Below are 13,965 nucleotides of genomic sequence, written 5' to 3'. Positions count from 1 at the left end.
TACAAACAACATGTTTATATTAATTTTGGAGAAGAATATATATATATATGGCAGAAAAGAGCCCCCAAATCATATATAAACTTCACGTGTTAAAATTAAATATATTAACTGATCTTATTTCTTCTAAGTATTTCAAAACTAAATTACTGGATTTTTATACTTCCGAGGTAATAGTGGGGTTTTTGTTTGTTTTGTTTTGTTTTTTGCGGTACGCGGGCCTCTCACTGTTGCGGCCTCTCCCCTTGCGGAGCACAGGCTCCGGACGCGCAGGCTCAGCAGCCATGGCTCGTGGGCCCAGCCGCTCCGCGGCACGTGGGATCCTCCCGGACCGGGGCACGAACCCACGTCCCCCGCATCGGCAGGCGGACTCCCAACCACTGCGCCACCAGGGAATCCCAATAGTGGGGTTTTTTACTTCATCTGTAAAAAGACTGGTATGGCGATAAGTTCTTTCAGCAGAGAAATCTGCATTGAACTCTTATTTTCACAGTGAGAACCTTGCTCTTACATAATGGTAATAAGTTATTGACCTGTTTTAGAACTTTTACTAATATTACCGACCTCATAGGATTAAGTAGCTTCATATATGTAAAGTGCTTAGAACCATACCCGGTATATAGCAAATGCTATACAGGTGTTAGTTGTTGGTAGTTATTTCTATTTATTAAAAAGGCAGTGTTCTTTTCCTATTATTACTAAGTTTAGGCCTACAACAGATTCCCCGAAAAGTAAAAATTCAAACCTGCTGCGTTGGAAACAAGCCTCAAACACTGGAAGCCAGTCAGTATTTTTTTGCAATTCATTCTAAAATCTTTCCTTCTTAAGTCCTGTGCCTCTGCATTGCTTTGGTTTGGCCACTAGTGCTGATCTAGGAAGGTGATGACACTTTTGAAAGGAATAAGAAACATATACGTTTCATAAAAGAGACTGGAAAAGATATATAGAACCAGAGTGAGCAGTGTACACCAGGAGTTTGTTCACACATGATAAAGCAAGTCCCTCCTCATGGAGGGAAAACAGCATGAAACAGTGAGCTCATTAGTATCACCACGGGCAGCTTTGAAAAGATTCATTGACAACTCTCCAGCACAGTAGTTGGCCTGGTGCTGTCTCTGATTTCAGAGATTCTTGTAAAGCCAAGGCTTATACTCAAATTGCTTTATCATCCACTCGACTGATTCCTTTACTAAAGTAGAAAATAAAATGCAAATTCTCACGTAGTGAATCAATTTAACAGATACATAAATCTTCAACTATCACTTATCTTTTAATATTTTTTTAAACCTAAAGAACAGAGGAAAATACTATGAAACTGAAAATTTGAGCCTGGCTAGAAGAATTTATTTTAAAATATTTAGAGAAGGAAGGTCATGTAACTTTTGTAAGACAATTGAAAATTAACTCATTTAATTGCAACTTTGTATTCAACATGTTGTTCCCAAGCATCAGGAGTTTAAGTAGAGCTATGTAAGTAATTGCATTAGAATATTGTACAGTAGACATTCTTCTTTAAAAGTTATTTGTGTTGTTCCTCTTTTCCATGATGTTTACAAAGTTTTTCAGCTGAAATAGTGATCATGGAAACAACCTAATTTTTAGAAGCTAATGATCCTTAAGGCAAAAATAGTCGTGATAAGAAAAATAACTTTTCATATGTCATTCTGAGGGTAGTAGCTTCGAGGCAATCACATTTTGGAGATTTTTGTCGTTCCAGTGATTTATGGTATCTCAGTCAGGAGAAGCACACATTTTATATTTTAATTTACTACACAGTGTTATACTAAATGAAGTAAAGTTCAGAATGAGGTAGAATAGTAAATATTGTTTTTCCACTGAGCAGATACGTATAGTTATCAAAGAGGGAGCTGTGGGAACAGAATGCATCACAGTTAAGATTGCTACATTCCCAAGTAACCATTTTGTTGTCTAATCTTGGCTTGGAAGGTAAGGTAAATTAAATGAAATTACAGGTGGAATCAGTGTGAGTAAAAATAATTTTAATAATTTGAAATTACCCAGAGTACATGAGTCAGTTCCACATTATGGATACTTAACAGGAGTCAGTATAATGGCCAGAGAGGAGGAAGAGTGATTTCATTGGCTGTGTGTAATATTTAGAGTAGTCAGTGTGTGTGTGTCTATATACATATACAGACATAGACGCGCGCGCACACATTCTGAGTCTACCTCTGAAATTACAGGTATAGCACAAAATCACAGCTATGGAAATTGAGTAAGCTTGATTTTGTAAAACTTACTGCTTACTAACTATTTTCCTAAATAAAATTGGGTTTATAAGTCCAAGGAAGGCCAGGATTTCAGGACGGTAACAGGAAAAGATGACTTTGTGATGGGGCTACAGCAACTTTCCTACCAGTTAGAAAGAGTCTGTCTCAGTTGATTAATTACAAAAAGATGCTCTCCTGGAGAGACTAAATGTAAAAAGGCACTCCTCTTTCTGCCTGCCACAGTCTTGCACTAGACACCAGGCCTGCTTAGGGGAGCATGGGCTGGATTTCAGCTTCTACTCATGCCTGCTCTCATAGACACAGCCTGAACTGCTAAATACGGTGACCCTGTTCTATGACCTTCAAACATAGGCTACCCCTCCTGAGGTGTGTTTGTGAGTATGTACTTGTCAGTAATGTTAAAGGCCTTTGGGTTATCTTCTGTTTGCTCAGCAACTTTTCCATTAGGGCCGTAAGTTTCTTTCGATAAGTCTATTGTGTTCTAAACATGTTTTAAAGAAGTTTTTATGAAAATGCTACATCTTGCTCTTGTTTTTCTGGCAGTGGCTAATTTAGCCATGCACATTGGTAGCTCAGGAACAAATTGGAGATTAGGTAAGTTCCAGTATTTCAGACATGTATAGGCAGACCTTTGGAATGTCCGGTCATTCAGTCAAGCGGTTAGAGTAGGGTATGAAATTTGTTCCGTTACAGCCTGCTTTTGTACAATTAGAATGTGCAGGTTAATTTCATTAGCCATGTGCCTTATTGTGAAGAGAAGCTTGATCACTGAAAAGCCTCTTTTCTGGGTTTATTCTTTTTTTTTTTTTTTTTTTGTCTGCGTTGGGTCTTAGTTGCTGCGCACAGGCTTTCTCTAGATGCAGCGAGCAGGGGCTACTCTTCGTTGCAGTGCGCGGGCTTCTCATTGCAGTGGCTTCTCTCGTTGCGGAGCACGGGCTCTGGGCACACAGGCTTCAGTAGTTGTGGCTCTCGGGCTCAGTAGTTGTGGCTTGTGGGCTCTAGGGCGCTGGCTCAGTCGTTGCGGCGCACGGGCTTAGTTGCTCTGCGGCATGTGGGATCTTCCCAGAGCAGGGCTCAAGCCCGTGTCCCCTTGCACTGGCAGGCGGATTCTTAACCACTGCGCCACCAGGGAGGTCCCAAAATTTTCATCTTTCTTTGCACTATGAATCGTGCTTAAAGAAGGGGGAATCCTTCAGTCTTTTCTCTCCAGGAAAGGAACAAAGCCTTCCTTGTTCTAGAAAATTAACAGATTTACCTGTGCCTTTAAACAACACTAGTCTTTGGCTTAAAACGGATTCAGCGCATGTGGCACTTGATGTTTTTGACAAGTGTGTGCAGTTGACCTCTGGCACTTCATTTTTGGTAGCAGTATTGAAGTACTTGTTTAGCATCTTAAAACTCAAGCCTAGTTTGCCTTATCTTTTAACACTCATCACCTATGGGGGAAAATGTAGGTTACCACAGTATAAAAGAAGATAAATATGCTTATGGTTGTACCTGATTGAAAATTGTGAATCAACAACATATTTTCGTTACTAGATTTTCCAAGAGGTAAAAAGCAGCGATATTGCCAAAACCTTCCGCAAAGCAATCAATAGGAAAGAAGGGATCTGTGCTCTGGGAGGAACTTCAGAGCTGTCCAGTGAAGGAACGCAGCATTCTTACTCAGGTAAATAGTTTCAAATGTGTTAGGTGACCACAGTGAACTAAGTAGGTTGCCTGCTATAATGTCAAGGAGGGGCTCTAGAAATACATTGTCTCCTAATTAAGAATACAGTCGAAGTCGTTGTGACCTATATTTGGACTTGGGACTAATACTTCCCATAAAGGCATTACAGGTATTTATTGTACGGTTTCGTTAGCTTGTAAGAGCCATGATACAATACGTGCACAGATAGGCTTTATTACAGCAGAGCCCTACAGTAATATAAATAGAATTTCTAAAGAATTTTGTAACTAACTTCCAAGGATCAGTTAACCCTGCTCTATTCTTTTTGTTTATTTTATAGCTCCTAATAGCCACTGTGTTGCATTCACTTGTCTGGGTTTCCAAAGAGGATAACAACAGGCTTGTGATACATTAACGTACAGCTCTCCTGAACAACTATTTCTGGCTTTAGAGTCAAATAGTTAACCTAGAGTATGAACTAATGTCTTCTTATTCTACATAATTTTAGAGGAAGAAAAATATGCTTTCGTTAACTGGATAAACAAAGCTTTGGAAAATGATCCAGATTGCCGACATGTCATACCAATGAACCCAAATACCGATGACCTGTTCAAAGCTGTTGGTGATGGAATTGTGCTTTGGTAAGATTTCCAAAAATAGTCTTCCATGTAATTGACATAGTTGTTTCTGGATGCTTGACGGATTCATCTCGGGGAATAGCCAGAATTGAAATTTGTCTAGGTTCTGCCCATTTCATCTCTAGGCCTGTCCGTGAAAGTACCACCAAAGGTGAATCTAAAACTCAGTCATTTAGACCAGAGACCTCTTCCTAGAGAAGCTCTCAGCTTCCAATTTCTTCTCACCACTGAGTAAGCTAAACAATACAACTTAGTTGAACTTTTTATGTCAGCATCTCTTTATTCTCAAGTACCATAGGTTCCAAAAGAGAAAAACAGGCCACTTGGCACTTTTCACCCTCCAATTACTTATTTCTGAAAAAATGCATTTGTCACTCCTGCTGCCCCAGACCCAACAGTGTCTTGGCAGAAATGATATAAGATTATCAACAGTTTGTCAGTGAATGCAACTCTTTTTTGAGGCAGTGGCGTACAGTGGTTAAGAGCATGCTCCATAATCAGTCTGCCTAGTTCCTGTTCAGGCTCTGCCACTCAGTAGCTATGTATCAATAGCTGCAATCAAGATACTGACCCCTTTGAACCTTCCTACACTGTTGGTGGGAATGTAAATTGGTGCAGCCACTATGGAAAATACTATGGAGGTTCCTTAAAAAACTAAAAATAGAGTTGCCATATGATCCAGCAGTCCCACTCCTGGGCATATATCCAGACAAAACTATAATTCAAAAAGATACATGCACCCCAATGTTCACAGCAGCACTATTTACAATAGCCAGGTTGTGGAAGCAACCTAAGTGTCCATCGACAGCTGAATGGATAAAGGAGATATGGTACATATATACAATGGAGTACTACTCAGCCATAAAAAAGAATGAAATTATGCCATTTGCAGCAACGTGGATGGACCTAGAGATTGTCATACTGAGTGAAGTAAGTCAGACAGAGAAAGTAAAATACCACATGATATCACTTATATGTGGAATCTTAAAAAAAATGATACAAATGAACTTATGTACAAAATAGAAACAGACTCACAGACAGAAAATAAACTTATGGTTACCAAAGGGGAAAGGGGGAGAAAGAGATAAATTAGGAGTTTTGCATTAGCAGACACACTCTATATATAAAATATACCATATATAAAATAGATAAACAATAAGGTCCTACCATATAACACAGGGAACTATATTTAATATCCTGTAATAAACCATAATAGGGAAGAATTTTTTTAATAAATAAAAGGTACTTGATCACTTTGCATTTCAGGATCCATCCATTATGATCCCCATATTATTGTACTTGCTTCACAGGGCTGTTGTGAGCTTTAAGTGACTATATATAGAGCACTTAGAACAGTGCAATGGGTATATTTCTGATGACAGTGTACAATATATAAAATTCTTTTTTCTTTCAATAAGGTCATTTTGGTTGTTTGAAAAGCTGATTTTAAAAATGTGAAATATCCCCTTACTTGCCACTTATCGGCTGTAAAGAGATATTCCCGATATGTTTTAATATAGAGACTCATATGGTACTATTTATTTAATATTTAAATTTTGCATGGAAAGAAGCATGGTTTTCCCTATGCAGAATAACTTGTTTTAGGGCAGTATTATAAACATCTAAGATGTCAGAGTCTAACTCCAAATTTTACCAAATGAGATTCTTCCTAAGTCAGATTCTAACCTAATTAAGATAACTTTTCTTTTTCTCTGTATTATCACTGTATTTCCAGCACCAAATATAGTACCTGGTACATCATCTAGGCACTCAATAAGTATTTGGTGAATGAAAGAATCTCATGCTCAACTAATTTTACCTCTTTGTAGATAAATGGTCGTTTTAATTGTGTATTGTGTAATCTAGAAGAGAGATTCAGTTTCAATGTGCGATATTATCTGTTTTTAATATTTATTCAATAAAGTTTTTTTTAATATCCGAGTAATTCATTCTTCTAAAAGAATGTGGAAGTTACAAAAAATTAAATAAGACAGTATACCCTAATGCCCAACTCAGAAATACTCAACTACTGTAAATACTTTGGTCTTTTTTATTTGCATTTTTATATGTATAGTTTTTTTGAGATCAACATGTTAAAAGTCATATGTTGCATTTTTTCAGATTATATGAGAGACATGTTATAATAAGCCTTACAGTATTTGTGTATATTAAAGATTATTTTAAAATAAGTCAACTCATTTCAAAATTTGTTTCAGTAAAATGATCAACCTTTCAGTTCCTGATACAATTGATGAGAGAGCAATCAACAAGAAGAAACTTACACCCTTCATCATTCAGGTATGCACCATTCTCCCCTCCTTCCATGAAACTACTGTTTGAGGACTGTTCTACAGACCATAGGCTCTGCACTTTTCATCTTCTCATTTAATTCTTATAACAAGTCTGAGTTGAGGATTGTTTTCCAGATTTCATAGAAAAGAGAAACTGAGACTCAGAAAGGCTTCTGAGCTGTACTGACGTTGCTGCTGGAAGTAAAGTTCAAATCCAGGTCTAACTGCGAAGCAGTTCTGTGTTCTTTTCATTGCATTTTGTGTTCAAACATACAGAAATAAGCTCTTAATTAATTAGCATGCTTAAAGAACAAAGGGCTTTTATTTTCCATTTAGTGAGTATTAGACTGTTAGATAGCAAAATTCCCTCAGGCAAGAGCATCTCGGGATGTGGAGATTGAGAACTTCTAGAACTCTGAGGTGTATTCAATAGACCTCTCATTTAGGCATTTTTAGAAATATGACACTTAACCCATATGGATATCCTTACTCTAGTAACTCAGCCTTTCCCTTTAGTGTCAGTGTCCTTAAGAAGGGACCAAATAAAAATACCGAGTTAACTTCCCCTGTAAATCTGAAAAAGACAATAACAATGAGGCTAGATTTGTTTTAGCTATGCTTTTTTTTTTAATATTTATTTATTTAGGCGGCACCAGGTCTTAGTTGCGGCACGTAGGAACTTCATTGAGGCATGTTTAGTTGTGGCACGTGGGTTTCTTAGTTGTGGCATGCAGACTCGTAGTTGTGGCATGCATGTGGGATCTAGTTCCCCAACCAGGGATCAAACCCGGGCCCCCTACACTGGGAGCGCAGAGTCTTACCCACTGGACCACCAGGGAAGACCCTAGCTATGCTTTTAACACCAAAGCCTGGATATTGCTTTCTGTGGATCACGTATGGGTAAAATTAAGACATAATTTCCTTGCTGAGTGTTATTTTCAGTGAAGGGAGAAATAGACTGCAAAAACGCAGAAAGGTTAAGAAGCAAGTGTTGTAAATTGGCTGTCTTGCAGGAAAACTTGAACTTGGCACTGAACTCTGCTTCTGCCATTGGGTGTCACGTTGTGAATATTGGTGCAGAAGATTTGCGGGCTGGGAAACCTCATCTGGTTTTGGGACTGCTTTGGCAGATCATTAAGATCGGTTTGTTTGCTGACATTGAATTAAGCAGGAATGAAGGTAATGGAACACAGTCATAATTTTGAAAGTCGTTTATTGGTTATTTTTTTCTAGTCATGCAGACTGTCATGCTTTCACTTAATTGAGGTGATTAGATGATAACTAGAATTAAACATAAGGTAATGTTATAGTGTTATTCAGGAAAATAGCCTAATTATAACTTTCTTCTTTAGTAGTAATTAACATTTGTCTGGCACTTTAGAATTCATTGTACAATAAAGGCACGAAAGCCCAGAGAGTTTAAGGAACTTGCCCAAAGTCCCCAAACTTAATATGTATTCTTTTCTGCTCTGATTACACTTACACTTTCAATCCACTCAAAGGGGCCTATATTTAAACAAATAAAATTTTTCTAATTGCTGGCCTCTTCTGAGCAGAGGCTTCTGCACAAGTAAGAATGTTACCTCTGCCCTTGCTTAAATCCCTCAGTGCCAGAGTGACATGGCATGAAGCAGAGTCCATGAAAGATGAAATTTGCCTGTTAGAGATATCGCTTAGACCTCTTTGGAAGTCAGGCAGTTTCAGTCTTGTTCAATGTAAATCTCCTTTTATCTTATGGGAGGTAGTTATTGCATAAGGACTACACAACTTCTTCATAAAACAGTGCTTGAATTTAGACAGTGCTTCGTACAGACACCCAAGCTTCTACCTCTTACCTCTGGGAATATTTATCAGAAAACCCTTGGCTTCTTCTAGGCATTCAATTCAACAACAAAAAATTATTGAGCAGCCTTTACATGTTAGATGCTATAGAAAATGTAAAGTTGAATTCTATTCCTTTAAAAGTAGGTTTAACACTTCAAGAGTTAATTAGTTATACTTAAATATAAATACCTTAGGGTTTGTATACTCGTTTAATCAGAAGGTTAAGTAAAGGGCTCCAAAATTTTAAACATACTCCCCCAAGTCTCTGATTTTAATATTATTTAAGAACAATTTATGTAAATATATGACATAATGTGAAAATGTTCAACTTAAAAGCTAGAACATTTGGTATTTGGAATGTGAAGAATAATAAAGAATATGTTATAATATATATTTGCTGTGTATTCTCATAATACAGTGTTTCTATCTGTATCATAATTATCTACTTTTATTTATCTTTGTTATTAGACTGTGAGTACCTGAAAACCAGGCACTAGGTCACAGTACTTTTAGTACCTCTCTTACTTACTTAATAGAGTGTCAAAAGACTCAATAAACTTGTAATAACTGTTACATGGAATATATTGGTTGTGGGTTTTTTCCTTATAGCCTTGGCTGCTTTACTTCGAGACGGTGAGACCTTGGAGGAGCTTATGAAATTATCTCCAGAAGAGCTTCTGCTTAGATGGGCAAACTTTCATTTGGAAAACTCAGGCTGGCAGAAAATCAACAATTTTAGTGCTGACATCAAGGTAACTGTGCAGTTATCGACACTTTGGGGGAATATAATGACTCGGGAGATTTCATGCCAGCTTAAAGGAGGGGGTCATTCCTATGAGTTTATCACCCAGCCTTGTTGCCTCTTGGCCCTGACGGTAGATTTCAGTAGAGAGATGGAGCCAAGTAAGGAGCACTAGCGCCAAGTCTAGCTTTCATTTTGCGGAAAGGGGTAAAAAGTATTATATTATAGTCCTAACATTTTCTATTCTACCTACTGTTCAACATGGAGTACGAAAGGACAGGCAGTCATGACTCTTCTGTTGCTAACTGCCTTTCCCAGGCCTCAGTGTACCTTTTAGTAAAGACCTGGAAGAGAAAGGGCCTCAGGATTCCCTGTCTCCTTCTGTCATGTGCTCCCTCCTTCAGGCACTGAGTTCTTGAGGGTAGTTACATACTTTTATTTATGTCTGTGTCTCCTACCTCAGCCCCCGCCCTTGCATTACCGCCCTCCTACTAAAGCCCACCTCTAACACAACACCTGGCACATAAAAGACCCACAAAGATTTCTTGCGTTGAGTTGAATTTTGGCACTCACTGCTCACCACGAGCACTAGGGAAAACTCGCAAGGGCGGGAGACATCGGTAGCATTCATTTACCACACGTTGCCTCTGGCATCTCGGGGAGACAGGGCCAAAATCACCAGGGCAGATATCTTGGCATTCTCATTAACCAACTCGACTCTCCAAAATCCGGATGTTGGAACACAGGGAACAAACTCAAGGATCTTCACCAGATGTCACTGGCCAATAGGGCTGTGAAAATAGTCTGTGACCACATCAGTTTATTCAGTGGTGAGAGAAAGTAATGGGATATATTTGCATTACTGATTTCATCAGTGAAAATTAAGGATGGCCCCAAAATTATAAAACCAACTGACCCCACCTCTTCTTTTAATTTATGCAACATGCTTAGCCAGCTATATTTTGCTTTACACATTAGATATGTTCCCAAAAACCATTCATAAATGTATTTTATGTTCGGAGCACATAATTTAAATGTATAAAAGGGAATCTTATGTACAAATGAATATTTTTTTAAAAAATATTCTGCTTTGAATATTTTTAAAAAGCAGAGGATTGTTAGGTAATGCATGTTCAAGTTCAGATTTTCACCTGTACAGCCCCTTTTCAGGGTAGTAAGTACAGACTCTGTGGGGTCTGCTCTTTACCTGTCTTTCTCAAGTACATAGGGTTAGATTACGAATTGTTTCTGCACCTTTAGTAGGTAATTGTAAGCGAAAGCAGTGCAACTGTAATGCACTACTCCTTGGAAGGAGATAACCCCTATGCCCACTAATGGTATGATCTGGGTTTGCATTCCATGAATTGCTCTGAAGTGACTTTCACTCACCTGATTCTCCCCGATCTTAGAATCGTTTCTGGCGAGTGTATCAAACTTATTGGGGTGGCTCATTTAAGATGCAGCTCTCCGGGCAGCTCCCAGAGATCTGTGCTTGGTAGGTCTGAGGTTGGATCCAGCAATCTCCATATTGAACAACTTCTCCAGGGGATTAGGATGCACATAATCCGTAGGGTTTACCACAAGAAACATTCCTTTATAATCTGTCTGGACTGTCAAGGCCTAGTAATAGAAAACTGTCATAGCTGGGAAGGTGATCTTCAAATATAACATGATTAAGGAATCTTCACTCCAGTTCCTGTCCTCTGGTACAATTTGACATGTGTGTTGAAGACCCTCCTAAGTGTTTGCGCTTGGTACAGTGGTTTTCACGTTTTGTTCTGTGCAGTGTCCACACAGCCTGCATGCACCCAGTGCACACCCCGTATGAGCAATGCCATTTTGTTTTAGGTATTGGGATTCCAAGTGAAAGTGTTCAAGTGATGAAAGAGTTCAGGGGCTTAAAACAAAGAGAAGCTTGTTTGGTTAAATATATTCAGATAATTAAGGGTTTAATGTTATTTCACCACCTCAAGTGTTAACTCGTTTTAAAATTTTTGTCACTTAAATACATCTTTAACACAGCTAATCTCTTCTCCATACCTTATGGTATATACATATTGTGCTTTGTAATGATGTAACCTGTTTATTTTTTCTTTCCCTATGCTTCCTGGATTTCTCCTGTCCTACTTTTTTCTCTTGCTTGTTTTATCTATCAAGCTTATTGACTTCAGTAACTCAGTGAAGGTACAGAACTAGTTACGTGTTTACTAGCATTATTGTATTGATGACTTCAATAAATTGTAAAGTCATGACAAAATCCAGTTCATCCATATTCAAGGCAGACCTAAGGCCAGAAAAGTGGACTTTTCTGGGGAAAGGAGCTGTTAAATTAGAAGATAGAGATTTGTGTCGTACATTCTCACAAAATCCGATGCAAGTATCCTTCCAAACATGGGACAATAGGATACATTCATTCTTTATAAATGTGATCGCACTGACATTTTCAATTCATTTGTAGGATTCCAAAGCCTATTTTCATCTTCTCAATCAAATTGCACCAAAAGGACAAAAGGAAGGTGAACCACGGATAGATATTAACATGTCAGGTTTCAATGTAAGTATAGGTGTTCTTTTGAATTCTACAAGCTTACAAAGTTGTTGTCAATTTCTTATAAATAACAAGAATTTTTATAATTGCATGTTGTGGTGTTGACAATTTTAAGCATTATTTTAAAATTTATTACTGTAGGTGTAATTCAGAGGCAGAAAGATGCTTTGATTTATGTTAACAGTTTATTCGTGAGTTCCGTAATTATGGTGGCATTGGTTCATATGGATGGCATAAAATATTCAAAGCAAGTGTGGGGAAATAAGCACTAAAGACTAACGTTTTCCAAGTATTTGGATTACAATCACAGTGATAGATTTAATGACTACATATTCATATATGCATCTGTAATATTCCTGTGTTGAGAGTAATGTGAATATGTTTACAAACTGCTGCTCCCTGAAATCCAGTTTGGGGAATTACTGTCACAGAACATGTTCCCTGATTACATCACTTATTTGTTCAATGACCTTGGACAAGTTCCTTCCCGAAATTGGATTTCACTTTGTTCATACATGAAGTAAAGAGTTGGCCTAGACTATTTAGTCCCAACTTTCTAGGATCCTGTTGTTGCTAGTACTCATTAGATGTGGAATGTATTCTACTGGTTTTTAAAAATCCACATTTCTAGCATATTTCACAGTAGGATTGAGTGGATTACACTGGCTAAACCATTTATGCTGCCCTTATCAGAACTGAATTTGTAACTGACTTTGTAGTGCTTATATTTCTGTCTGTTTTTAACTGTGAAATTCTTCAGTTCAGGTCACTCTTGGCACGAACAAGGGGCCCTCTTGTGCACTAAGGGAGCTGTCTCTATCACTCCTCCCTAGTTGATCTTAAAGCACTCCCTTCATTGTCTCTTACCTCCTCAGAATCCTTCAAGGTTTCCCCGTTGACTCTAGAGTTCAATCCGAAATGTTCTGCTGATCATGTAAGGCCCTGCTATACCAGTGCAATTTCCCACTACTCTGTACCCACCACACACACACTCATTTTACCTCTGAGCCTTTCCTCTTGCTTTTCCCCTTGTTTCTCAGTGTCCTTCATCTTTTTCAGTCTTATATCTTCTTTAGGGGTGTGTATATATATATATATATATATATATATATATATATCCATCCATCACCACATCAAGTTTCCTCATGATCCTTTGTAATTCCTCCCTGCCCCCATACTCCCATACTCCTCCATCCCAGGCAACCACTGATTTACTTTCTTTAAGTTTAGTTTGAATTTTTGAGAATTTTATGGAATCATACAGTATGTATTCTTATTTTATCTAGCTTCTTTCACTCAGCATAATTATTTTGAGATTCATCCATGTTGTTGCATGTATCATAAATTCATTCCTATTTTATTGCTGAATAATAGTCCAGTGAATGGATATACTATAATTTGTTACCCATTCACCTGTTGATGAACATTTGAATTGTTTCCAGTTTGGGGCTATTACAAATACAGCTGCTCTGAACATTCATATACAAGTCTTTGTATGCATATACGCATTCATTTATCTTGGGTAAATACCTAGGAGTGGAATGGCTGGGTAGTATGGTATGTGTGTGTTTAACTTTTTTAAGGAGCTGCCAAGTTGTTTTCCAAAGTAGTTGTACCTTCGCACATTGCCGCCAGCAGGACGTGAAAGTACCAGTACGTCCACATGCTCACTGACACCTTAGTGTGGTTAAACATGAATCATTTTAACAGGTGTAGAGGTGTCTCATTGTGATTTTAATTTGCATTTCCCTAATGACAAGTGATGTTGAACATCTTTTCACGTAGTTATTTGCCATCCATATATCTTTGTTTAAACACTTTACCCATTTTAATTGCATTGTTTGTTTTCTTCTTGTCAAGTTTTGAGTGTTTTATATATTTTGAATACAAGTCCTTTATTGGATATGTGATTTGCAAATATTTAGTCCCGGTGTTTTTCAAAGAACAGACGTTGTTAATTTTGACAAAGTCAGATTTAGTTATTTTTTTCTCTTACGAATCATG

At 37.8% G+C, this 13,965-nt stretch overlaps 1 protein-coding gene across 3 annotated transcripts in view; it reads left to right on the top strand.

Moving 5' to 3' along the window:
- Positions 1-13,965, top strand: part of PLS3 (plastin 3) — a 90,211-nt gene that overhangs the window by 65,224 nt on the left and 11,022 nt on the right. For all 3 annotated transcript variants that reach the window (XM_019949484.3, XM_073799123.1, XM_019949483.3), the window contains exons 4-9: positions 3,789-3,918; positions 4,427-4,559; positions 6,773-6,854; positions 7,861-8,026; positions 9,281-9,423; positions 11,872-11,967. In XM_019949484.3, coding sequence (XP_019805043.1) covers positions 3,789-3,918; positions 4,427-4,559; positions 6,773-6,854; positions 7,861-8,026; positions 9,281-9,423; positions 11,872-11,967 — 750 coding nt within the window. The remainder of the gene's footprint in view (positions 1-3,788; positions 3,919-4,426; positions 4,560-6,772; positions 6,855-7,860; positions 8,027-9,280; positions 9,424-11,871; positions 11,968-13,965) is intronic.

The sequence above is a fragment of the Tursiops truncatus genome, chromosome X (genome assembly GCF_011762595.2).
Source record: "Tursiops truncatus isolate mTurTru1 chromosome X, mTurTru1.mat.Y, whole genome shotgun sequence".
NCBI lineage: Eukaryota > Metazoa > Chordata > Mammalia > Artiodactyla > Delphinidae > Tursiops > Tursiops truncatus.
The sequence above is the reverse complement of the archived record's forward strand: the minus strand, read 5'-3'. Positions and strand labels throughout refer to the sequence as shown.